Source organism: Tenrec ecaudatus, chromosome 3 (assembly GCF_050624435.1).
Source record: "Tenrec ecaudatus isolate mTenEca1 chromosome 3, mTenEca1.hap1, whole genome shotgun sequence".
Classification (NCBI taxonomy): Eukaryota; Metazoa; Chordata; class Mammalia; order Afrosoricida; family Tenrecidae; genus Tenrec; species Tenrec ecaudatus.
Window position 1 is genome coordinate 98833380 of NC_134532.1, and position 26275 is coordinate 98859654.

Consider the following 26275-nt stretch of genomic DNA (forward strand, 5'->3'; position numbering starts at 1 on the left):
CTTGCTTCTCTATCTTGCGTATTTCCCATCATCTGGGAGTTAGACGCAAACGTATTTTGGCAAGAATATGTCATGCGTGCTTCATAAGTATGGGCTCTATGGCTGTTTTGTTTTCGGTTAGTGATGCCAGGTTGGGCGAAGATGATTGTTCTATTATAACAGTGCTGTTTTCTCTTTGTGCTTCTTAAGTGATCTGTCAATACACTAGACACTCTAGATACTGATTTCTTCCTTGACAGACTGTTTTAGCATCTATTCATAATTCTTGCCGGAGTCAATTATATTATTAAACTAACCAACCAACAAACAAAAAACCACCAATTGGCACGGGGTAGAATACAGCGCATGCTATCTCTACCAGTGTGTTTTGGTCTGGGTTGATCAGAGAAACAAATTCATAGACACTCATGTGTATGAGAAAGAGCTTTATATTCAAGAGCAATTGAATATTGAGGAAACATCCCAGACCAGTCCATATCAAGACCATAAGTCCTATATTAACCTATATGTGTGATACTAATTTATAAAGTCCTCTTCAGACTCACAAAACACATGCAATGACACCGAATGCAGGAAGGAAGGTCACAGGCCAGTGGGTGCAAAGTCTTGTGGATCCAGTGGTGGTGGAAGCATCTCAACACTGGCGTGGGTCTCCACATGGCTCCTCCAACAGCATCAGCATAGCCGCGTCAGGCTCGTTGTCAGTAATGTCTCACAGGGAGTTGTCCTACCTCCAGTGAGCTATTTATCTCTGTAGCACCTCCAAATGAGGTCATCAAGCTGTGACCTGATTGACAGGTTAAATAAACTCTACCCCTTCATTCTTCCATCTCAATTTGACAACAGATCATTTAACTACCACATAGTGTTAGATTAGAAGCGTGTCCCACAAGATTTTCACTGCGTGAAATTTTAGAAGTGGATCATCATAATTTCCTTTGGAGATGCCTGTGTTTGGACACAATCTTTTTCCCTCCACACGTGGATGAGTTCACCATTTGAACAGCCCAGGACCTGCAGGTCCATAATTGTTATCGTTGTTAGGTACTATCGAGTCTGTTCCTGCTGATAGGAACCCTATATACAGCAGAGTGCAATATCACCAACTTTGATTCCAGGGAGCATTCCGATGTACCTTTTACAAAACTGATTTGTGTGTTCTTGTGGCAGTATTTGGTACTTTCAGTATTCTTTGCCACCACCATAAGTCAAAGGCATCCATTCTCCTTAGGTCTTCTCCAATCTTCCCTAATCCAGTTTTTACATGTATATGAGGTGTTTGAAAATACCACGGCTTGCATCAGACACACCTTAGCCTTCAAAGTGATGTATTTAATCACGATGATATATATATCATATGTATGTATATATCATATAGATGAATATCTGATATACACATGTGTATATGCCAGTTTTATTAACAAATAAGTCACATATACAATTCTATAGTTCACAATTTTTAGAGTTATATAATCATAACAGTTAACTTTAGAACATTTTCTTCTGTCTTGTATTTATTGTTATTAGCTTCCCATTTCCCCCAAGCCTCCCCTGCTACAACCCCAAGGAACAGTCTAATTGCTGGCTCTGTGTATGTACATATCCTGGATTTCATATGCAGAACAATAGCAACAAACAACAAAAGCAAAACAGAAACGTGAATAGAAAAGAAAGCAGAAAATATGAAAAACTAGGACCGATTTAAAATGGGTCTAAAGGGAGATCAAATGATAGGTCTTGAATTTTAACCGAAGTGCATCTGCAGTGATCACCTGATCATTGTGAACAAGGCTATTCGCTTGTCTAGTCTATGGTGAGAGGCCATTCACTTGAGACTTATTGAATCATGCGTATCTCCCCAGCCCTTAAAAAAATCAAACCAAGTGGATGTACAGCTTGCTTTCTTGATTGCTGATTCTATAAGCAGTAAGTGAGAATTCAATTGTAACAAAATCCTTGGCAACATCAATCGTTTCTTCATTGATTGTAATGCTATCTATTTGTCCAGTTGTGAGGACTTTGGTTTTCTTTACATTGCATTGTAATCCACATTGAAGGCTATAATCCTTGATCTTTAGCATCAAGTGCTTCAAGTCCTCCTTGCTTTTAGTAAGCAAGGTTGTGTCTTCTGCATATCACAGGTTATTAATAAGCCTTCCTCCGATCATCAAGCTATATTCTTCTTCATACAATTCCTACTTTTTGATTATTTGCTTAGCATACAGATTGAACAAGTATAGTGAGAAGATACAACTCTGACAAACACCTTTCCTGGTTTCCAACCATCCAGTATCCCCTTTTCTGTTCATCCTACTGCCTCTTGATCCCGTTACAAGGGCTGAGCACAATCAAGTCTTCTGGAATTTCCATTCTTTTCAAAGATATTCATAGTTTTTATGGTCCACACTATTGAAAGCCTTGACATAGTCAATGTAACACAAGTAAACCTCATTTTGGTATTCTCTGCTTTGAGCCATGATCTGTCGGACGTCAGCAGTGATGTCCCTTGTTCCATGTGTTCTTCAGAATCTGGCCTGAACCTCTTGCAGTTCCCTGCCAGTGTACTGCTGCCACCATTGTTATATTAACACCAGCACCATCTTACTTCTGTGATATCAATGATACTGTTCTATAGTTTTAGAATTTTGTTGGACGACCTTTCTTTGGAATGGATACAAATATGGATTTTTTCCACTCAGTTGGTGAAGTAGCTGTCTTCCAAATTTCCTAGCATAAAGTGAGTGCTTCTAGTGCTTCACCGTCTTGTTGAGATATTTCCATTGGTATTCCATCAATCCCTGGAATCCTGTTTTTGGCTAATGCTTTCAGTGAGCATGAGCTTCTTCCTTAAGCACCACTGGTTCTTGCTCACCTGCGATCTCGAAATGGCTCTTTCTGATACAGTGAGTGACACTGGTCTCAACATCTTTTCTTGATGCTTCCTGAAGCACTCAATATTTTGCATTTAGAGTCTTTCAATATCTCAACTTGAGGCTCGAATTTGTCTTGAGTTCTTTCAATTTCAGTTATGCTGAACATGTTCTTCCTTTTTGATTTTGTAATTCTGTCCTTGTACATTTCAGTTAAATATTTGGCTTTGTCTTCTCAAGCTGGCCTTTGATTTTTCTATTAGCTCCTTGGCTTCATCTTTTCTTCCATTTGCTGTCGTTATTCTATGAGCAAGTTTCAGAGGGTCTTCTGACATCTAATTTGATCTCATATTTCTCTTTTTTCTTTTTAATGACATCTTGCTTTATGATGAATGATGTTCTTGATGTCATCGTACAACTCACTAGGCCTTCTGTCATTAATGCTCAGAGTGACAATTCAATTCTTGAAATAGTCTCGAAATTCAGGTGTGAGAGATTCAAGGTATATTTTGTCACTTGTGGCCTTATTTTAATTTTCTTCATCTTTATACTGAACTCATATATGAACAATTAATGGTGTGTTCCACATTCAGCCCCTGGTCTCATTTTAGCTGCTCTCCATCGTATCTTCCCACAGATATAGTCAATTTGATGTCTATGTATTCTATTTGGGAGGTCTAGGTGTACAGTCACCTTTTGTGTTTTTGGAAAAAGTTATTTGCTATGAACAAGGCTTTGGTTTTACCAAATTCTATCATGGTGTTATGCTTGGATGACATCAATTAAACCCCCCCCCCCCACAACTTTAATTAAAGTCAATATGTCTAATTCACCCTGGAACATGAATGCTTAAAGAAGGGGGTTTTAATACTGTGGAATAAACAAGGCCCAAGGGGAGGTGGCATCATGATGTATGAAAAAAATGAGCACTTCTAAAACATCCTTGGGGGTTTAGAGCCACATCAGCCGTTTCAAAAACAAATGGCCGCAGGTCAGCAGTTACGGAAGTTACAAATGGAAGGAGATACAATAGTTACAAAGTGGCCACGCTTGGATCAATTCAAAATGACCACAACTCAGGCTAATTAATGCAGTATTGTTACATTGTTAAAAGGCTACATCTAAGTTAACTGCCACATTATGGTTACATTGGGGTCAATTGTGGTGGGTTACCTCAATGGGATTTCCATCTTCATTTTTATCACCAAGACCATATTTTCCAACTATTGTTCCTTTCTCTTTGTTTTCAACTTTTGCTTTTTATTTGGCAATAATTATCCGTGCATCTTGATTTCATGTTTGATCTGACAGAAGTGGTTGGTAGAACTCTTCAATGTCTTCACCACTAGCTTTTGTGTTCAAATTGAAGTATAGTTGTATTTATTGGATTTGCTCAAAAGGAGAAAGGTGATAATCCCGTAACAGATAACATTGTACTTCATCATTTACTTTTGACACAGAATGCCGTACCATTCCTCTTTATTTTGTTATTCCCTGTTTAGTAAATAACAGGATTTTCTGATTCAAAATGGTTGAGTCCACTATGGTAAGTCCAGTTCATCTCATTGATGCCAAGGATGTCAATCTTTAAGCATTCCATTTCATTTTGATGACCTCCAATTTTCCTACACTCATACTCTGGACATTCCAAATTCAGATCATTTGAATTGGACAGCCCTTTCTCCTTACCTTGGGTCACTCCCATAAGTGAGTGAAGATCCCAAAGGCCCCACTCCAAAGCCTTTACTCCGTTCATGTCACCCCGGTGGACTCCGGTCACGGAAATCAGCTCCTCATCAGTCACATTTCAAGTGTCCTCCAACCTAGAAGCCCATCCTCCAGCACCATCCTTGATAATGTCATGCCTCTGTTCTTGAGGCCTTCAGTGTCTGACGATGTGAGGCAACACATGAGGTTTTTAGTGGCTTCTTCTACCAAAGCATCCTCTTTCGTGATCTGAACTTCATCTGGAAGCTCCTCTGAAACCTGTTCCCTTTGGGTGACCCTGCTGGCATTTGAAATCCCAGTGACACAGCTTCCAGCAGCACAGCACCACACAAGCCTCCACACTGCGAGATAAGCTGACTGACAAGAGGTGGCTCCAACACAAAGCTCACCCTTTTATAGGGTTTCTGAAATGCTGTACATGTTTATGGGCTCAGACAGCCTAGTATCTCTCTCAGGGAACAGCTGGTGTGTTTGCACTGTTTACCTGTGGTTGGTTGTCTAATGTGATTGAACAGTACCACCACGGCACCTCAGTTTACCCACAGAATTCTTCAGGATTGCAACCGGAGGCCTCGATCTTCTCTCCATTTTTTTTTCCAGCTTGGAATGTGTTTGAGTGTCTTCTTCCCCTATGGCTTTCAGACTCCAGGTCTTTACACATTTCATTTTAATACTTTGTCTTATTGATCTTTACAATTTTATGTTCAGCTTTTAAACTTTCTTTGTTTCATTCACATTAATTTCTCTATATTCAAAAGCATGTTTCATAGTCTCTTCTTACATCCTCTTTTTCTCTTCTGTCCTGTTTTTAAAAAATTATCATTAATAAATCATTTTATTGGGGACTTTTACAGCTCTCATAACAATCTATACATCAGTTGAACCAAACACATTTGTACCTATTGCCATCTTAATTTTCAAAATATTTTTTTCTTGAGTCCTTGGTATCAACTCCTCTTTTTCCCCCCTCCCTCCCAACTCTGTGGATCCCTGATTAATGATAAATAATACTACTAATAATACTACTAATAATTAAATTCTACTACAATTAGATTACAATAAAATTAAATTATATCTAATAATGTATCTTACAATATAATCATTTTTAATAATAGAATATTATTGTGGATGGTATCCTACACCATCTATTCTCTTCCCTTTTCTGCTGTTCGTCTTTCCTCTCTCTTTTTAAAAAAAAATTTATTAGGGACTCATACAACTCTTTTTTTAAATATCATTTTATTGGGGGCTCGTGCAATTCTTATCACAATCCATACGTTCATCTATTGTATCAAGAACATATGTACATCTCTTGCCGTCATCATTCTCAAAACATTTGCTTTCCACTTGAGCCCTTAATATCTGCTGCCCATTTTCCCCCTCTCTCCCCACGCCCCCCACCCTGTGAACACTTCATCATTCATATATTATTGTTATTTTGTCATATATTACACCGTCCGACGGGGACAGAATGCACAGCAGAATGACACACTGTCTATTCCTTGGCCACCGCACAGGTGTTCCTGTGCCTGAGCCCCGTGTTTGCAGCCTGTGTCAGTCCATGTCCTCAAGAGCTCCCTCTTTTTCGCTGCCCGTCCACGTTACCAAGCGTGGCGTCCTTCTCCAGGGATGTCTCTTTCCCGAGAAGCGTGTCCAGAGCACACGGGACAAGTCTCACCATCGCCTTTCAGGAACGTTGTGGGTGTGCTTCTGCCAAGACACACATGTTTGCCCTGTTGCTATCCATGGTATTTTCAGTATTAATTTCCTTTAGGTGCCTTGAATCCTGGGGGAGCGCTGCCTGGAGGAGTAAAGTGATTACTTTGGTTTTTAAGAAGGCATCCTGGGTAGTGAGGAGGGCGAGGGGAATTGGGGAGGAAACAATGAATACAGGAGGGGGGAGCATTAGAACTGATTATGACGATGTATATACCACTATTTTAAAGTAATTTAACTGTAGAAGGTTATGATATGCTAATATTACATCAAGAAAACTACTAAAAGAAAGACAGACAGAAAGGCAGACAGAAAGAAAAAAGAAACCAAACTTAATTTAGGATTACCACGGGAGAAGGAGGAAGAGTATTGGCTTGAGTCTTTGGGTTTACGTCACGGTGGTGGAATAATTTGGAAAAGTGCATCAACAATGTTGACAACACAAAGAGTATAATCAGTGGCCCTGAATTATACATGTAGAATCTGTTGATTTGGGGTTTCGTTGTATATATTTTTGCCAGAATTAAATAATTAATAACAATGAGTGCAAGGAAGAAGAAAATGTTCTAAGGTTTATTGGGGTAATTGTTCTACAACTCTTCTTGATATGATTGAACCATTGAATTGCATATTATGTAGATGAAGTGCCAATCATACTGCTAAGAAAAAAAGCAAGCAAGCCAGCATCCTTGGGGTATTGTTTTGTATCTGGGAGGCGTGCTGCTGAGGGCCCTGCGATCACAACAACTGACTGACGAGGCACATCAGAATTGAGGAGCAGACCATCCTTCTGCCTTCTTCTAAACCTGCTTTCTAAACCTGTTTGACAGTACTTATTTCAGAACTATGATGTAAGTAATCTGTCTGCGTCTTTGCGCTTGGGTTTTCAAATTGCAATTTTGATTTGAGGACTGCTTAGAGGTATTTTCTGGCCCCAGACCATTCAAGAGTAGGTCCTTCTGGGGGTGAATAAGTATTTGAAAGAAGCAGACTGGGCACTTCTCAGGCATGTGGGATTCACCGCTATGCTCTGGAAAACCCCGGCTTCTAGTGCGTCCTCATGGCTGCTTGCAAGATTGGCAGAAGAATTGAAATTTTATTTAGGAAGAGTTTTCCTCTGAGACTAGAAAGCCCACTTCTTTCTAGTATGTAATAGGGATGAATTCATGATTTTTATGGAAACCAGGTGATTTTCTGCCTGGTGGGCTTGTCTCTCAGGTCAATTACACTTCAGAGTTTTTGATGTTCACACCACTTGCCAGAGGCCCTCAAGAAGATGGAGACAGATTAAGTACAAAGTACCGTGCCTTGTCAGAATTTGAATATTAAGTAATTTAACCCTTTTATATTAGCCTCTGCCTTGTGGTTTCGGTCTCTTGGATTGAAAACAGGATAAATTAGGTTTTAAGTAGGAAAATGTTTTGTACCATTATTAGTTAACCTTTTAAATGTGGCTTCCATCACTAGGCATGACAATTTGGAGATTATTTTTTTGTTTCCAGAGGAGAGGTGATAGGTTACTCTGGTAACTGGATTATAGTATTAATCAATATAATTATTGCTCCTCAGGGTGAAAAGTTTGGACCGTTTGCTGGAGAGAAGAAAATGCCTGAAGACTTGGATGAAACTCTGGATTACAGGTTGATGTGGGAGGTGAGACTGTGACTGTTACTTAACTAACTTTAAAACTTTTTATGTTATGTAATCCATTTACAAGTGTAATTTTTAAGGCTAAGCATATTGATTGCAGTCTACTATTTAGGCATCGAAACAATTTCATTTTAGGCAAATGGATTAACTTTAACTTTAGCATTACAAAAACATTAGATAGTTGAAATAGGAGATAGTTGTTCTAGAGCTGCGAAGTTGTAATTCATCATTGAAAAGGACGTTTTTGATCTTTAAAGGTAGTTAGATTTCAGAATCGGCATATCTTGTATTTGCAGTTTGATTTTTTGAAATGGAATTATATTTTCTCCTTAATGTTGATTTCCCAATTGTAATTTAAATTGCATAGCAACCATTTGGGAGCTCCTGGTGGCACAGTGGCATAAGCTTGGGGGGCTGCCTATGACAAGTTCAAGCTTACCTTCACTCTTACGGTAGTAAGCTGGGCTGTGTGCCCTCAAAGATTTATAGTCAAGGAAACTAAGGAGCAGTTTCTACTCTGGGCCATCCAGTCCATCAGAATCCACTTGATAGCACTGGGCTTGAATTTTCTTTGTTTGTTCAAAGAAAAATCCCACTTTAAAATGTAGCTAATCTTTAAAAAATACATGTTTGAAGAACTACATCACTGTACACAGGTTATACTCAACTTATTCAGTCCCCTGTGCATGCACCAGTTGGTTTCAATGTGAGTCATATCCTGTGAGAACTTTCACCCTAGCTAATTCCAATTACATCATTTTCTAGACATTCGATACAGAGGGCTGAGCGATTGAAATAGGAAGATATAGAGATAAGGCATCATGCAAAAAATATACGTATGAGTATATATATATATGTGTGTGTGTGTGTGTATATATATATACCATAGTGAATGAAGGGGGAAGTTCAGAGTGGAGACCCAAGACCCAAGTGTCGGCCACTGGAGATCCCCTCGGTTTAGGAGAGGAGATGGGTCAGTCAGGGTGGGAGGTAGTACCGATGAAGAACACAGCTTCCCCCCAGATCCTGGATGCTTCCTCCCCCCAACTACCATGATCCGAATTCTACCTTGCAGGGCTAGATAGGGCAGAGGTTGTACACTGGTATATATGAGGGCTGGAGGCACAGGGAATCCAGGGTGGATGATACCTTCAGGACCAAGGGTGTGAGGGGCGATGCTGGGAGAGTGGAGGGTGAGTGGGTTGGAAAGGGGGAACTGATTACAAGGATCCACATGTGACCTCCTCCCTGGGAGAGGGACGGCAGAGAAGGGGGGGAAGGGAGACTCCGGATAGGGCAAGATATGACAAAATAACAATGTATAAATTACCAAGGGCACATGAGGGAGGGGAGAGCGGCGAGGGAGGGGGAAAAAAAAGAGGACCTGATGCAAAGGGCTTAAGTGGAGAGCAAATGCTTTGAGCATGATTGGGGCAGGGAATATATGGATGTGCTTTATACAACTGATGTATGTATATGTATGAATTGTGATGAGTTGTATGAGCCCCCAATAAAATGTTTAAAAAAACAAACAAAAACAAAACAAAACAAAAAAAAAACCTGGAGAAACAATTTTAGCGCCCTGTGTATTTTGACTGTGTGGGAGGGTAGGTGCTGAGGTGTGTTGGTGAAGCTGAGAGATTTGAGGGCCCTAAAGTCAAAACGGCTTAGAATACTAGAGAATTACACACGCACAGTGTCTGAATAGGTGCTCTTTGTGTTGTTGATGTTCGTAGGCGCCGTAGAGCTGGTTCGTACAATGGAACTCAATATGGCCGCTCCTGCAGCATCCTCGCACTTGTTCTAGTGTGTGCGCCTCGGTGCAGCCACTGTCAGTCCATCACATTGAGGGCCTTCCTCTACATCTACATCACCAAGTGTGAGGTCCTTTCGCTGTAAGGAATGCAATACACTAGGAAGAAAGTGCTGGCAAGGGTTGGGAAAGAGATTCATAAAGGTTTCTCTAGAGAAAGTGATGGAAAATAATAATATAAGCCTCAGTATAATTAAATAGAAAAGGTTACTGAAACTGCTTTAAATTAGCATATCTATTTATTTGTTTCTTTTTATGAGCCTCAAAGTATTTGAATGGCTTTCAATGATTTTCCACAGGTATTAATTTTCTCAGCAGTTAATTCTCTTACTGTGAATATTTTTAGAAATTTAATCTTTATGTGACCAAAATGGATAATAATCTAAATAAATTGTAAATGATAAAAATAGCAATGATATAAAAGATCTCAAATGGATTTTAGTACATATGTTTTTAAGTTTTAAATATTTAGTGTAGTGATCAGACTAATAGATGGTTGGTGATAAAGGCTCATAATGACCCTGGAGGACAGGGTGGAACCTCTGGGTTTCTGAGACAGTAACTCTTTACAGGAATAGCGAGCCTCATCTTTCCCACGGAGTGGCTAGTGGTTTCCAACTGCTCACGTCGAGTTTGCAGTCCAGCTCATAAGCGCAACGCCAGCAGCGCGCAGAGGAATCTGAAAAGCTTTGATGGCGGGGGGTTGGAGGTGGGTGAGAATGTATTGGGTAGTGGAGAGTGATTTTAATGTTGTAAGGAAAGGTTTGCTGGTAGGTCATTTGAGGAGGCTGTTTTGTACAGTCATATCAATTATAGGTTATTCAATCTACACTTGTGGTCCTTGAATACCTTTGCATGTTTAAATTTTGTTATTAGATACTAGTATCTCTGGTCCTCTCACTGTACTGCTCAAAGAGCTATCAATTTTATACAGTCTTATATTCAGACCATGTTATAGCCATCTAATGGTTGCTCGCCTCTATTTTATTTTACTCTTTATTTCATGTCCGTGTTTTAAATAGCTAATGCTGTACTTATTGAAGAGTGGCTGGGAGGTGCAAACAGCGTGCCTGCTCTCCTGCTGACTTAAAGGTTGGAGCTTTGAGTCAGTCAGAGGTGCCTTTGAAGAAAGGCCTGGTAATTTACTGCCGCCAAATCCACCATTGAAAACTCGGTGGAGCACGGCTTTACTCTGACGCACATGGGGTTTCCATGAGTCAGAGCCGACCTGACAACAACTGATACATGGTACTCTTTGTACCGTTATTACAATAGGTTCCATATATGTATATATATGTTTGTTACATATATGTATAAGCATATATATGTTTGTAGAACTATTTGACTGTGGATTTGGTTCTCTTTTACTTATCAGATCAGCATTTTGGCATTCAAGAACTTAAACAACTTAGCAAACCTCCCAATGGGCTTCTGTGCGCCCCGTCTTCCCCCTATCTCAGGCATGTGGAGTTTTTTCTTGCCCTTCACCCGAGCTAACACCAATCTACCTCTAGCCTACGACTCCCTTTCCTCCCTTTCCCTCCTGCCTCTAGAAACTAAAAAGTCTGGGGTTTTTTTGGGGTATGAAAACCTTCATCTTCTTTTTTCTTATAATTGTATGGAGATCGCATACAATATTTGTCTTACGAAAGGATGTTGATGAAGATGCTCTGCCCTCCTCAAGCCCTGTCGTTACCAGAGTCCTGTAGTCGCCCCTTAGTTTCGTACTTCCTGAACTTCCCCACCTTCTTCTCTTCTGTCGGGCCCTCATTTGGGGTTGCTGGCTGATGGGCTGCAAGCAGAGAGGGGAGGAGAAGGACCCGCTCTCAGTGGTGTGAAACCTTAAAAACACGACCAGCACCCCGTCAAGTGCACAGACTTACTGCTTGCTACTCCTTTCTGTGCCACCTGCGTGAGCTGCCTCCCCACTATGGCTTGCACTTTTACAATTCTCTCACTATGTTAGCTTGGGGTGCCGGACTTCCTAAGGAGCCCAGGGCGATGCGCGCCACTGATCTGATCATTGTGTATATATCTGCCTCTCAGGGAACCATCGTGTTCTCTCACATGGGGAAACTGAGCCTCCCCTTCTCGGTTGGCTACATTGGGACTGGTTATGTAAGCCCTTCCAGTGTGCCCCACAGCCGTCTCTGTGGATTCTGTGGTAACACCACGACTGTCTCCAAATGTATGGCTCTTATTCTCAAGACATTAGGTGCCCAGGCTACGGTTGTGGAACGTGGCTCAGAGACTGGCAGTAGTATCCGTAAAATGGCATCAGGGGCCCATTTGGCACAGCTCTTGGTCAACTTGGTGTGGTGCTTATGAGCTCAGTTGCCAACCACAAGGTCAGCTATTGGAAACCACCCACTGCCCGCAGAAGGGTGAGGCTTTCTAACCTTGTCAATAGCTCCACCCAGGGAACCCACTGGGGCAGTTCTACCCTGTCCTGCAGGGTCTCCATGGGTCAGAGTTGACTCGATGACCGTGAGAAAGCACATACCTGTGCTGGGGGTGCCAGTGCTCTCGTGCATTCTCCATAACAAACCATGAGCGCATGGACCAAGAGCTCCTGGGTGGCATTACATAGCAAGAAACATGGACGCATCCGTCAGGATTGAGCCTCCTGGTGTGTGTGCGCCTGCCAATTTTGAACAAGTTATAGTCTCTGATGGAATCCTAGGGAGCACTGCTCTCGTTTCTTGTGATTTTCTTGTTTCTTAGACCTTCTACAAGAAGGCACCACAAAGTAGGTGAATTTTTTAATTGTGTCACAGTTCTCTGGAAGTTAGAAGTTTAGCGTCAGTGTGTCTTTGAGGCAAGCTCTCTCCAAAGGCTCCAGGGGAGACCCTTCATGTCTTGTGTGGCTTCTTGTGGCCCCAGGCACTGCTTGGCTTGTAGCTCCTGCAGTATTCCATTTCATCTCCCTGTTCACATGACCACCTTCCCTTTGGGTGTCATTGTGACTTTACATGTTTACAAGGACCTCAGCTCTGCTGGATTAGGACCCACCATATTTCAGTCAGTCTGACCTCATGTTAAATGATAACATCTTCAAATGAGATCACTGCAGATACCTAGATTTAGGACTTCACCTTTTTTTAAGGAAAGACACAGTCAAAATCATTCTTCATGCTCTCCAAAATTGGAACCTGGCATTTACTAATGCCGACTGCTTCAGTGCATTTACCAGCCCGTTGTTCTTTCTGAATTAGCCACCAGGATTTGAGCCTGAGCTCTGAAGAAACTGTCTTACCTGTCCCTAAAGCTTCCTAATAACCTCAGCCTTCTACTTTTATTTTAAAATGAAGGGTATTAACAGAAGAACTCTAGACTTTGCAGACCGTAGAACAAGTACAGCGCTTGGGACTGGAAACTAGTGCTTGATTGAAAATTCTGTTCCTGACAGTTGGATGCTCAGGACCCGTCATTGCATTCTCTTCAGTTAACCAGGTGACGGTTGTGCCTGCCTTTTGCCCCATTGTTTGGAGTTTCAGTTACGTGTTCTTCTACTCTCTACCTCCTACAAGTCACTTCCTGTATTTCTGAAAAAAACTTTCTGTGATTTTCTGTTTTTAAATCCCAAAGACAGTCCTTTTCTCTAATATTTTCCTGGGACAATGGAGACCCCAGAATCAGCTCAGTGCTTCTGAAGCTGTGGCTCAGGGAGATGGGCCCCTTCTTAGCAAGAAGAAATGAAGAGGGAAGGAGAGAGCGTGGAACACTTCCTGGCCCACCAAGCCCTGAGGATGATATTCCGTCTCAGAGCAGCCGATGCACAGAGAGGACCATAGGGCCAGCCCCACTGCAAGGCACTGCACCCCTCACTGACCTACAGCACTACAGGGGATAACACTAGAGACCTGGTGTGGGAATTGTGCTCAATCTGACCCCACCACTCCGGGGTGAAACACTAAGAGTGTGCAACAGAGGAGCAAGGGGAGCAAAGGAATGAAGTCCCCAAGGAACACCAAAATTAGACTTTGGGGCCAGGGCATGACACCCCATCAGACTCGACTGGAAAACACTCATAAAGGTCAACAGACAGACCTAATATCTTTCTTTCTTTGCTGATGGTTTTTGTTGTTGTGGTTGTTATTGTAGCTGATTTGCTTTTTGTTTTCTTTTGTTATATTTTGCTGTGTCTCGTTTCTGTGCTCATTAATGTTGCTGCATGTCTATATAGATATGATAGGTGGGATAAACAATCTGGAGGAGAAAACAACAGGTTTGGGGACACAGGAAAGGTAGAGGTGGGGAAAGGAAGAGGGTTGCCAGCAAACCCAGGGACAAGGGAACAACAAGTGATCTAAAATTGATGGTGAGGAGGGCATAGGATGCTGGGGGGTAGGAGAGTGGATGGTGGTGGTGGCTTGATCAAGGGCAATGTAACCAAGAGGAATTACTGAAATCTGAATGAAGCCTGAACATGATAGTGGGAAAAGAAGAAAGTAAAAGAAAATAGAGAAAAGAACTAGGAGGCAAATGGCATTGATAGAGGTCTAAATAAAAACATGTACACATGTAAGTACATTTATATATATAAATAGGAAAACATCTATGTACATGTATTTATTTGTTAAGTAGTAAGGCAGCAGACAGACATTGGGCCTCCACTCAAGAACACTTTGTTATAATAACCCTGCATTCTGTGATGCTCACCTACCCTGACATGATTGCTGAAGACAAAATGTGTGTATAAAAAATGTGATAAAGAAAGTTTGTGGTGCCTTGCTATCAACAGATGTAGAACCTGGGATCTTAAAGGCTTGAAGGTAAACAAGTAGCAATCTAGCTGAGAAACAATAAAGCCCACATGGAGGAAGCAAAGCAGCCTGTGTGATCATAAGGCGTCGAAGGGATCAGGTAGCAGGCCTCAAAGACTGAAAACAAAAGATCATATCTATGTGAATGAGGGGGAGGGCGGAGTGAAGACCCACAGTCCATCCGTAGACAACTGGATGTCCTCTCACAGAAGGGTCACAAAGAAGAGAAGAGCCAGGCAGGGTGCAGTGTAGCATACATACAACTTTCCACTAGTTCTTGAATGCTTCCTCGCACCCACTATCATGACACTAGCTCTGCCTTACAAATCCAGTTAGACCAGAGGATGTGCAGGGGTACAGGTGAGATGGAAACACAGGGAATCCAGGACAGATAAACCCCTCAGGACCAATAATAGCAATACCAGGAGGGTAAGGGGAAGGTACGGGGAGTAAAGGGGAACCGATCACAATGATCAATATATAATCCCCCACCCTCCAGGGGGACGGACAACAGAAAAGTGGGTGAAGGGAGACAGTGTTCGGTATAAGATATGAAAAAAATAGCTTATAAATTATCAAGGGATCATGAGGAAGGGAGGCGGGGGAAGGGGAGGATGAGCTGATATCAAGGGCTCTAGTAGAAAGAAAATGTTTTGAAAAGGATGATGACAACATATGTACAAATGTGCTTGACACAATGGATGGATGGATGGATTGTGATGAGAGCTGTATGAGCCCCCAATAAAATGATTTATTAAAAAAAAATCAACCTGGTGCTTCCAGCACATCCTTCATGCTTTGGCATCTGTAGATTGACTACATCAGGATGGAGAATTCCTCATCACGTACTCAGTAAGTGCGCAGATGTTCTGAGAGTGACTGAGGCGATTCCACTGTTCCCTGACTCCTCCATGGAGCCCTGCTGGCTCCGGGGTGTCCTTTCATTTTCTAAGGGCATTGTTGGCATCACCCACACGAAGTTTTATGTAGAAATGACCTGGTGACTCTCTCCACGGATGAAGAGGTAGTTGTGGGTACACACAAGGGAATGCTGCCTCGTTTAGAATCGGGAAAGGTGTGCGTCAAGGATCTAGTGGCTGGCTCTGCTTAGATTGGATATTTAGTTGACTTTTTCCCCCTTCTCATTGCAGTTATTTGTGGTTACAGCTGTTCTGTTGTGTGGGAACCTGAGTCAGCACCAGGTTTCTATGTTTTGGGTTTGGGGAAAAAACATCAATTGTTTAATATCTTTTAAAAAAGATTATTTATAGATGCCCTTTAGGTGTTTGGACCAAAGAAGTCTTTTTATCAAGTGTTTTTCTTTTGCAGGTGATAAAATTGTGTTTTCCTAGGATCTGAATGGAACCACTTAGTGTAGCCATTAGGAGACCAGTACCACCTAGTAAGCCTTGTAGAGCACTCTGTCTGACCCTGTGCCCTAGTTAGTCTGACATTTTGTATTGTGTGTGGCATTTGTCTGCTCCCCACAAGATGTCTTTTTCCTGATATGTCAGCCAATCTCCGCTGAACCAATGGTTACAAGTAATCTGGTTATCCGTAGCTCAGTACTTTAGTTACAGATAAAACAGCTTCTACAGTCTTTGCGGTTATGACCCCAATTTTGCAAAATTAGAGGAATTTTAGAAAATGATACCAACGATCATTATTTTTAGATTCCATCTTTATGAATTCATCCATTCTCTAGAATAAATTTGCCTACTTTCAAAAATTAATATTTATGGCACTTTTACAAACATTCATGGACAAAAGCACAGCGGTGAGAAGTTTGAGTTGCTTGGCTCTCGTGTTCTTAGTAGCCCAGTTGGCATAGTGGTTATGCATTGGGCTTGAGGTCAGCAGTTTGAAACCACTAGCAGCTGGTCTAGATGGAGACAAGGCTTTCTTCTCTCATAAAGAATTACAGTCTAGGAAGCCCACAGGGCAATTCTATCCTATCATTTGTGGTCACTATGCATGAACATCAACTGGATGGTGGTGAGTTTGGTTTGGAATCTCGTGTTTTTAGCTGAGATCAAATAAGGCAGTGCTCAACCATGTTTCAGTTCTCATCCTGTGGCAAGTGCTTTTTTTTTAGCCTTGAGGGACTTGAAAAGTTCATGGAAAAATTCCATCATCTCTTAATTCCATTGTTTTCAATGAATTTTTTGAAGCCACCTTGTATTTAGTTTCATTTTTTTGGGTGTGTATGTATTTTTGTGCCTCTTTTTATTGGCGATTTTACTTTTTAAAATGGCCTCCAAGAGCAGTGATGTTCAGTGCTCCTAAGAAGAAGTCCCTGAAGTGCCTGAGTGTATGTATTAATTAGCTAGTGAAAATGTTACCAGAGACTCACGGGAACCCAACCCTGCCTTGTCTAGGATTATTGGTCCAACATTTGCTAATTCGTTGTTCTTGGTTACTGTATATATAGGGGAATAACTACAAATAATCAGCAGTAGTTGTATATGAATTTGGCTGCAAACAGTAGCAACTTCAATTCTGGCTGATTGACATAATGAGGGTCTTTCTATGTTAAATAAGACTTTCAATAGTAGCAGAGGCTTGAGGAACCATTTATTGATTCACTTAATACTGTCACTCAGTTCTATCCCTCTCGCCACTTCCCTGTCCTTGGTAGCATCTTACTTCTCAGGCTATTGGCAGAAGGACTGATCCAGTGTCAGGCTTGTTTTTCCAAAGACATTGCTCATAAGGAATCAGGACACATTCCCTTGGCTCCTTACCTTATTTAGGTCTCCTCTAATATGACAGCGGCGGGTCACCTGAGAATGAGACAAGTTTACCCAGGTAGGCTTTCCATGGACCTTAGAGAGGTCAGCATTTCCTGGCCTTCCTGAGGGAGACTGACCATCTGAACACATGGAGTGTTCGTTTAGGAAGGGGGATGAGTGGAGCGTCCCCATGAGAATGACTACATTGGCTATTTATTCATTCAATAGTGTATCTTGAATGTTTCCTCTCTACCAGATAATGCATTTGGTTCTTAGTTTACTTTAGGAGATAACAATTACCTGACAAGGTAGGTAACGTTTACTGTTTGTCAAGGAGTCTGTGATTTGTAGAACTCATTATTTCCAAATTTCCCCAGTATTTTTTTTAGAGAACACACTTTATGGAGGTCCTTTTGTTTATCAGAACTCCTTAAAATTTTTTATAACATTTTATTAGGGGATCATACAACTCTTATCACAATCCATACATACATCAATTGTGTCAAGCACATTTGTACATTTGTTGCCCTCATCATTCTCAAAACATTTGCTCTCCACTTAAGCCCCTGGCATCAGCTCCTCATTATTCCCCTCCCTCCCCTCTATCCCCTCCTTCATGAATCCTTGATAATTTATAAATTATTATTTCGTCATACCTTGCCTTGTCCAACGTCTGCCTTTACCCACTTTTCTGTTGTCCATCCCCCAGGGAGGAGGTTATATGTAGATTCTTGTAATCGGTTCCCCCTTTCCAACCCGATCTCCTTCCACCCTTCCAGTATCACCACTCACACCACTGGTCCTGAAGGGATCATCCACCCTGGATTCCCTGTGTTTCCAGTTACTATCTGTACCAGTGTACATCCTCTGATCTAGCCAGATTTGTAAGGTAAAATTGGGATCATGATAGTTGAGGGGGGAGGAAGCATTTAAGAACTAGAGGAAAGTTGTATGTTTCATCGTTGCTACATCACACCCTGACTGACTTGTCTCCTCCCTGAGACCCTTCTGTAAGGGAATGTCCAGTGGCCTACAGATGGGCTTTGGGTCTCCACTCCGTACTTTCCCCTCATTCACAATGTTATGATTTTTTGTTCTGATGATGCCTGATACCTGATCCCTTTGACACCGCATCATCGCACAGGCTGGTGTGCTCCTTCCATGTGGGCTTTGTCGCTTCTGAGCTAGATGGCTGCTTGTTTACCTTCAAGCCTTTAAGACCCTCGACAATGTATCTTTTGTTAGCCGGGCACCATCAGCTTTCTTCGCCACATTTGCTTAATGCCTCCATTTGTCTTCAGTGATTGTATCAGGGAGTTGAGCACAAAATTATATATATATTGTTCTTTGATGCCTGATAACTAATCCCTTCGGCACCTTGTGATCACGCAGGCTGGTGTGCTTCCATGTGGCCTTTGCTGCTTATGAGCTAGATGGCTGCTTGTTTAGCTTTAAGCCTTTAAGACCTCAGACGCTATAGCTTTTGATAGCCAGGCACCATCAGCTTTATTTGCCACATTTGCTTATTCACCTGCTTTGTCTTCAGCGATTGTGTCAGGAAAGTGAGCATCATAGAATGCCAATTTAATAGAAGAAAATATTCTTGCATTGAGGGAGTTCTTGAGTGGAGGCCCAAAGTCCTGCTACCTTAATACTAAACCTATAAATATATGCACATAGATCTATTTCCCCATCCTCATATATAAATATATTTTCATATGTACATTCCTTTGTTTAGACCTCTATATATGCTGTTTGCCTCCTATCTCTTTCCTGTATTTCCTTTGAGTTTCCTCTTGTCCCACTATCATGCTCAGTCTTCAGTTGGGTTTCAGTAATTCCTCTTGGTTATATTACCCTTGGTCACACCCTACCAGGCCTCCTATATGCTCCTCATCACCGATTTGGATCATTTGTATTTCCTTTGTCCCTGGGTTTGTTAACACCACTATCTTTCCCCCCACCTCCCCCTCTCCCATGTCCCCCTGGAACTGTCATTCCCATTGTTTTCTCCTCCAGACTGTTCATCCAGCCTATCTTATTTAGACAGACCTGCAGAGATAATAACATGCACAAAACAAGACAGAGCAAAACTAAGCAACAATATACAACAAAACAACAACAACAAACCAATGACAAAAACACAAGAAAGAAAAGCTGTAGTTATTTCAAGGACTATTTGTTGATCTTTAGGAATGTTATCCAGTCCAGTCTGTTGGGGCACCATGCCCTGGTCCCAAAGTCCACCTTCAGTATTCCCTGGGGCCCTTGCCTCTCTGTTTCCTTGCTGATCTGTTGTGCCCCCTTAGTGTTTTGCCTCGGTGTGGCGGGATCAGTTCGGGTGCAATTCCAGTGTTGTAGGCTATGGGTCAGTGAGGGACTTCATGTCTCTTAGTGGGGCTGGCCATGTGGTCTTCTCTGTGGACTGACTGCTCTAATCGGGAACATCGTTCTCAAGGCTTAGTCGGCCAGGATGTGCTCCACTCTACTCCTCCTCCCCCTTCATCTGCTCCCATGTTCTCCAGTCAGACATGTCCCTCTCCAGAGCTGCATATTCAGTGCTGTACTTTGAAATAAATTCTTCTGGGGGGAGGGGCAGGTGTCCATGTAGTACTTGGGATTGGGGCCAGCCTATTAGAACTCTTTACAGTCGTTTGCATATTTCTGAGTTTGGAGTGGGAGGAGAACAATGAAGCTTTCTACTCCGTAATTTAAAGTCTTGGAAACACACAGGGGCAGTTCTCCTCAGTGGTACAGGGCCCCTAGGCATCAGAATCCCCCTGACGGCTGTAAGTGACAACAGCATGTGCGGGGAAATGCTCCAAAATCAAATATAGCAATTTAGTGACTCTTTTCTTACAACTCTTGCAAGGAAGACAGGCTTTCTACTCATAAAGAATTGTAGTCTAGGAAACTCAGGAGGACAGTTTTCCTCAGGGTTGCTATGATTGGCATTATTGTATCCTAGGAGCCCTGGTGGCATAGTGGGTTAACCATGAGCTCAGCAGTTCGAACCCCCCCAGGCGTTCCCTGGGGAAAATGAAGAGGCTCTCTGCCCTTGTAAAGAGTTGCTGCTGTTGTTTGGGGGCTACTGAATCTGTGTGACTCAGAGTGACCCTGCGGACAGCAGATCAGTGCCGTGCCCTTGCCGGCCTCACAGTGGCTCCTTTGTTTGAGCCCATCATGCAGCTGTGTCAGGTCCTCTCCCCGAGGGTCTTCCCCTTTTCACTGCCCTCCACTTTACCAACATGAGGTTCTTCTCCAGGGACCGGCCACGTGTCCAAAGCACGTGACACAAAGTCTCACCAACCTGTCTCCAAGGAGCACTGTGGCTGCACTTCTTTCCAGACAGATCTGTTTGTCTCTGTGTCAGTCCATGGTCCTTTCAGTGTTCTTTACCAGCGCCATAATTCAAATAAAGAAAGTAGTTCTAATGAAATAAAGATGTGCGGTCTTAGAAACCCAGAGGGTCAGGTCTGTTCTGCCTATAGTGTTAGTTTGCGTCAGAACTGATTCAGTGGCAGTGAGTTTGGTGTGTTTTATCAAATCTCAGACAAGACAATTTGCATGAGGGATATCATCAACATGAGACCATCTAGTGTCCACAGGAGTCATGGCCATGTGGCAAATTAGTAGATTATAGAAAATAAAGGAAAATTTCACAAAATTATGATTGGTGGCAGATGAAAGCATTGCTGTCACAGGCAGTATGACAGAAGTAGATAAAGAAACATGATAGTTATTCATACACAACTGAAGATTTAAATGTATAAATATTTATGAAATATACACACAAACTTATATATTTATATACATATATATATGAAGACACAAAGAAGAAGGCCTACCGATATTAGCTAATAAAAAATTAATCCTATTGGAATGTTTAGTTACTGTTTTGGTCACCTATTTTAGAAATAACTAATGGAGCATTGACAACCAATCTGATAACAATGTCAACTCACCTCACTGAAATCAAGTTGATTCTGACTCAGAGATAAAGTAGAACTGCCCCTGTGGGTTTCTGAGACTGTAACTCTTTATAGGAGTAGAAAGTCTAACTTTCTCCCTCAGAGCAACTGATGGTTTTGAACTGCTGAACTTGCTGTAAGCAGCTCAACGTATTACCCACTGTACCACAAGGGCTCTTGATAACAATGTAGTCCTTTTTCTCAAAAACAAAAGCATAATCAACTAGTACCCATTTTTTTGGCTTTTATCATTTTTTGTTTGGCTAGAAAATGAAATTTTGTGTACCATGTTCTGTGATTTTTGTGGAGATTGACCCAGGACAGGGTACACAACATTTGTCTAAAGATAGCATTTTTGTAATGGAAATCATCATTCAAAAAGCCTAAGATTAAACAGTGGTACCAAATGTGAATAGTCATCTGAATTATTAAATTGGAAACTTCTCCCAGGAATAGAATGTATGAATATCAACGCAGCTGGACACCTACAGGATTGCTTGGCTTGAGAAATGTTGCCGTAATTATTTCACTGGCAGTTCCGTTTTGAGTGAAGTGGTACAGGAAAGTAGTCGGGCTCTGACATGTGACTGTTTGAGGCAGAAACTATTTGCCACATATAAAAGGCACAGTGTTTCAGGAATAAACTCACCTTTCTATTCGAGAGCATGAATGTTCTTTCCTCATGTCTCCTACTTGCTAAGCTTATGGTCCGGAAACCTTACCATATCTCAAAGTCAGCACCTGAAACATTTCTCTGCAAGCTGAGCTTCATGCTTCTGTTGGGGAAACCATCTTTTCCATTTACAGTAATAAATTATATAATAACTCACATACCTTATGTAAGTTTTGTTTTGTTTTGGATGCCACTGGTATTATATGACATTGTAAATTTCTGTCAATATCTTTAAAAAAATTTTTATTGGGGGCTTGTACAAATCTTATCACAATCCATCTATCCATCCATTGTGTCAAGCATATTTGTACATTTGTTGCCCTCATCATTCTCAAAACATTTGCTTTCTACTTGAGCCCTTAGTATCAGCTCCTCATTTCCCCCTTCCTTTTCTGCTCCCCACTTCCCTATAAGCCCTTGATAATTTATAAATTATTATTATTTTGTCATATCTTATACTCTCCAATGTCTCCCTTCTCTCACCTTTCTGTTGTCCATCCCCCAGGGAGGAGATTATGTGTCCTTGTAATTGGTTGCCCCTTTCTACCCCACCTTCCCTCCACCCTCCTGGTATCACCACTCCCACCACTGGTCCTGAAGAGATCATCCATCCTGGATTCCCTGTGTTTCCAGTTCCTATCTGTACCAGTATACATCCTCTGGTCTAGCCAGATTTGTAAGGTAGAATTGGGTGATAGGGGATGGGGAAGCATTTAAGAACTAGAGGAACGTTGTATATTTCATCATTGCTATCCTGCACCCTGACTGGCTCATCTCTGCCCCACGACCCTTCTGTAAGGGGATGTCTAGTTGTCTACAGATGGGCTTTGGGACTCTACTATGTCTTCCTCCTCATTTACAGTGATAGGATTTTTTGTTCTTTGATGCCTGATCCCTGTGCTTCTTCCATGTGGGCTTTGTTGCTTCTAATTAGATGGCCTCTTGTTTATCTTCAAGCCTTTAAGATCCAAGACACTATGTCTTTTGATAGCTGGACACCGTCACCATTTTCACCATATTTGTTTATGCACAGATCTGTCTTCAGTGATCATATCTGGAAGGTGGGCACCCACTGATATGATTTTTGGTTCTTTGATGCCTAATACCTGGTTCCTTCTATACCTCATAGTGACACAGGCTGGTATGCTTCTTCCACGTCATACTGAGGCTATATTCTACTTATTAGAACAATGGAAAATGAAGGTAGTTTTATTTTTCTAAAATTATACACGCATTCCTTTATGTTCTGGGGACTCTAGGGGCTTGTAGTGAATCGAGCTTCTATTTGGTTTTGGAGGTAAAAGAGGCCGCTCTCCCTCTCACTACCTGATATCAGGTTAATACCAACTCATGGTGACCATATGGGATGGGGTGGAACTGCCCCTGTGAATCTGAACTGTGTATGAGTGGAGGGCCCCATCTTCCTCCTGTGGGGCCACTGGTGGTTTTTAGCTGCAAACTCTGTGGTTGGGAGCCCAACATGAAACCACTGTACCACCAGGTCTCGTAACAGAGGTAGTGACATGTTTATATATTTTTTAACCAAAATACACATGAAATCGACCAACTACCGGCCATACCCATGAACAGGTCTCACACCCACCTATCATGAAGATCTGAGAAATGCTCCCTTGTTGAATCCATGAAAGACCACATGAGAGCCATCTCAAGCGGGAACCGAAAGAGAATTCCCAGGACCTTTGGAAGAGCACGTTCCGGCCTCTGTCTCAAGGGGTAGAGACCAAGACCAGACTCACCAGAGCCAGTGGCGTGGAGGCTGTGGTACAAAGCGCAGGAGCCAGACCCAGGGCACAGAAACCAGGAGCAGCACCAAAACTACGGGGCTGTGACCCGCAGTGACAGGAGTGCTTCCCGATCTACAGAGCGGAACCAGCAGCCGCATGGCTGAGCGGCTGAGGACTGGAGGGAGACTGGACTTCTGGCTGAGGGAAGTTGTTGGTGTGGACCAATAGCTGTATCCTTCCTGATTACTAACCCTGACTTGTAGTAACTTATTCACTCCCCAACAAAGCCCCATGATTGTGTGTGCATGCAGTGGTGAAGGGGAGTTGGCAAGTCCAACTTGAGTATATGGTGTCATAGCTGAAAAGTAAAGTTTACAAATTAAAAAAACGTTTACAAATTTTAGTTTTGCCATGGAATAAACATTGAGCTGTAATTTATTTCCAAGTGTTTAAACTATATGATGCTCTGACATATTAAAATATTTAGACTATGTTTTTCTTTTACTGTTTGACTGTGCAGTCAGTTCAGCTATACCATGACATAAACACTACTAAAAATCATGTATTAGACAAAATTACTCAGTAACAACTATTAGTATTGTGGGAAAACATGTGATTGGGGTGCAGTATGTAAACATAGTAAATATTACTTAAAAATACTGGAACCTATATGCAAATGATCCATCAGTTATCTGTCAGTATGTCATCGTGTGGTGTCTGCATGTGACTGTTATGCTGGAGGCTGTGGCACCAATAGTTCAAATCCTAGCAGGGTTAGCGATGGTTTCAGCAGAGGGTCCAGAATAAGGACAGACCAGGGAGAAGCAACAGGTTGTCCGCTTTGGAGAGATTTATCACTGAACACTTTATGAATAGCCACAGAACATTGTCTCACATAGTGCTGGAAGATCAGACCCTCAAAACACAACTGGGAAAGAGCTGCCTCTTCAGGGTAGAGTTCACCTTAATCATGTGGATGGAGCAAAGGTTTTGGGCCTTTCTTAGATCCTGATATGGGCTTTGGCTGTGAATGAAAAGAAAAAACTGGGAACAACCATTGATAATTGGAACATATAATTTACACTGTAGGAATCTAGAAGAATTGCAATTTGTCAAAAACGAAATGCATAGAGAACATTGTCTGCATTAGCTCACTGCCATCTAGCTGATCCTGACTCATAGTGACCCTGTAGGACAGAGTAGAACTGCCCCTTTGGATGTCCAAGACTTTAAATCTTTACAGAAGTAGACAGTCTCCTGTTTATATGGCGGTGCCATTGGTGGATTTGAAAGTCTGACCTTGAAGTTAGGAGCTCAATTCATAATGCACTATGCCACTAGGATGGGAGCTGGGAAGGACTGGAAGCTGCAGTCGAGAGATCAAACATCATACTACATGTGGAGGCCATGAGCAGGGCCGCAGCTTGTGAGCGTTGGTGAAGTGGTGGAAGGCTGGTATCCGCAGTTGAATGCAGGCGTATTGCAGTAGATGTGGATGGGGGTGGCGTATGGCATTTGTAGTAAACTGAAGGAGGTAACAGAAATTCATTGTGTGTGTTTAGTGATTGCTAGCAGCTCTGCTTATGTCGGGCCATTTTTCTACATTCCTTGTGCCTTTAAGAGAGTTGACATTGCATATAAGGAAACAAGAAATTTGTTTTATGCGCAGATGGTTCCCTAATATATCAGTTACATGGGAACAAATTCATGTTTCCAAAACAACAATTAGAGCAGAACTGACTGTATAAACGTTTTGTTTCAGAAGCAACTTGGCATAAGTTTCTTATCTAAGGCAACATTACACCTACTCTGTAAGCATCTGTTGAATGCAAAAACAGAAATATCCTGAAATGTTTTTTTTCTTATTTTAAGAGCAGCTACCAGCTAGATTGCCTGTGTGTTCTTCTCCCTGTCTCTCCTCCTTTTTATTAAACGTTGCCAATAACCAAGCTGTTTGTTTTGTTTTGACCCCTCAACACACTTTCCTCTTGCTTTTGGATCAATCCTTTTGTCACCACTTGTTTAGAGTTCCAACGTTGGGTTTGTGTATAGTTGATCTTCTCATGGGCCATTGGGTGATTCCTCCACCATTTAATTGACCTGGCCACAAGAAATCACAGGTAACCTTTTCAGACCTTCCTCCTAGGTGGACACTTAGTTTCAGGGCTGCCCTGGGAGGTATTTGAAATGCCTGCCTGTGACTCGGGAAGAAACCTCTGCCTCAAACTGGTTAGGTTTAGCACATTGGCTTATGTGGACAGCAGGTGAGGAGCAGAGGAGTGGGGGTGGGGAGTTAGTCCCTTTGCAGTCTCAGAATGATTCTCAGACAGTGCCCGTGCAGCCACTACCAAGGAGGGTTGCCATGGCAGGAGAAGCCTTTGCTACATCTTTGTATTAGCCTGCTTTCTATGTTTGCATCATTCAGGCCCCAACTTCCAGGATGGTCTAAGCCAGCCCTAGGTCGTTCAACAGGTAAATGGAGAAGATTGGCCACTTACCTGTCTTTGATCATCCATTTCAACTAGGTGGTCTATTCACATGTCCCAACTAGTCCATCTACAAGGCTAGCCAGCCCTTCGGACATCATCGTAGCCAGAGAATACTATCCATC

General features: G+C 42.1%; 1 protein-coding gene across 3 annotated transcripts in view; it reads left to right on the forward strand.

Moving 5' to 3' along the window:
• The window catches only part of PRDM5 (PR/SET domain 5), a 213688-nt gene that overhangs the window by 18312 nt on the left and 169101 nt on the right, over positions 1–26275 (forward strand). For all 3 annotated transcript variants that reach the window (XM_075543864.1, XM_075543862.1, XM_075543863.1), the window contains exon 2: positions 7884–7967. In XM_075543864.1, coding sequence (XP_075399979.1) covers positions 7884–7967 — 84 coding nt within the window. The remainder of the gene's footprint in view (positions 1–7883; positions 7968–26275) is intronic.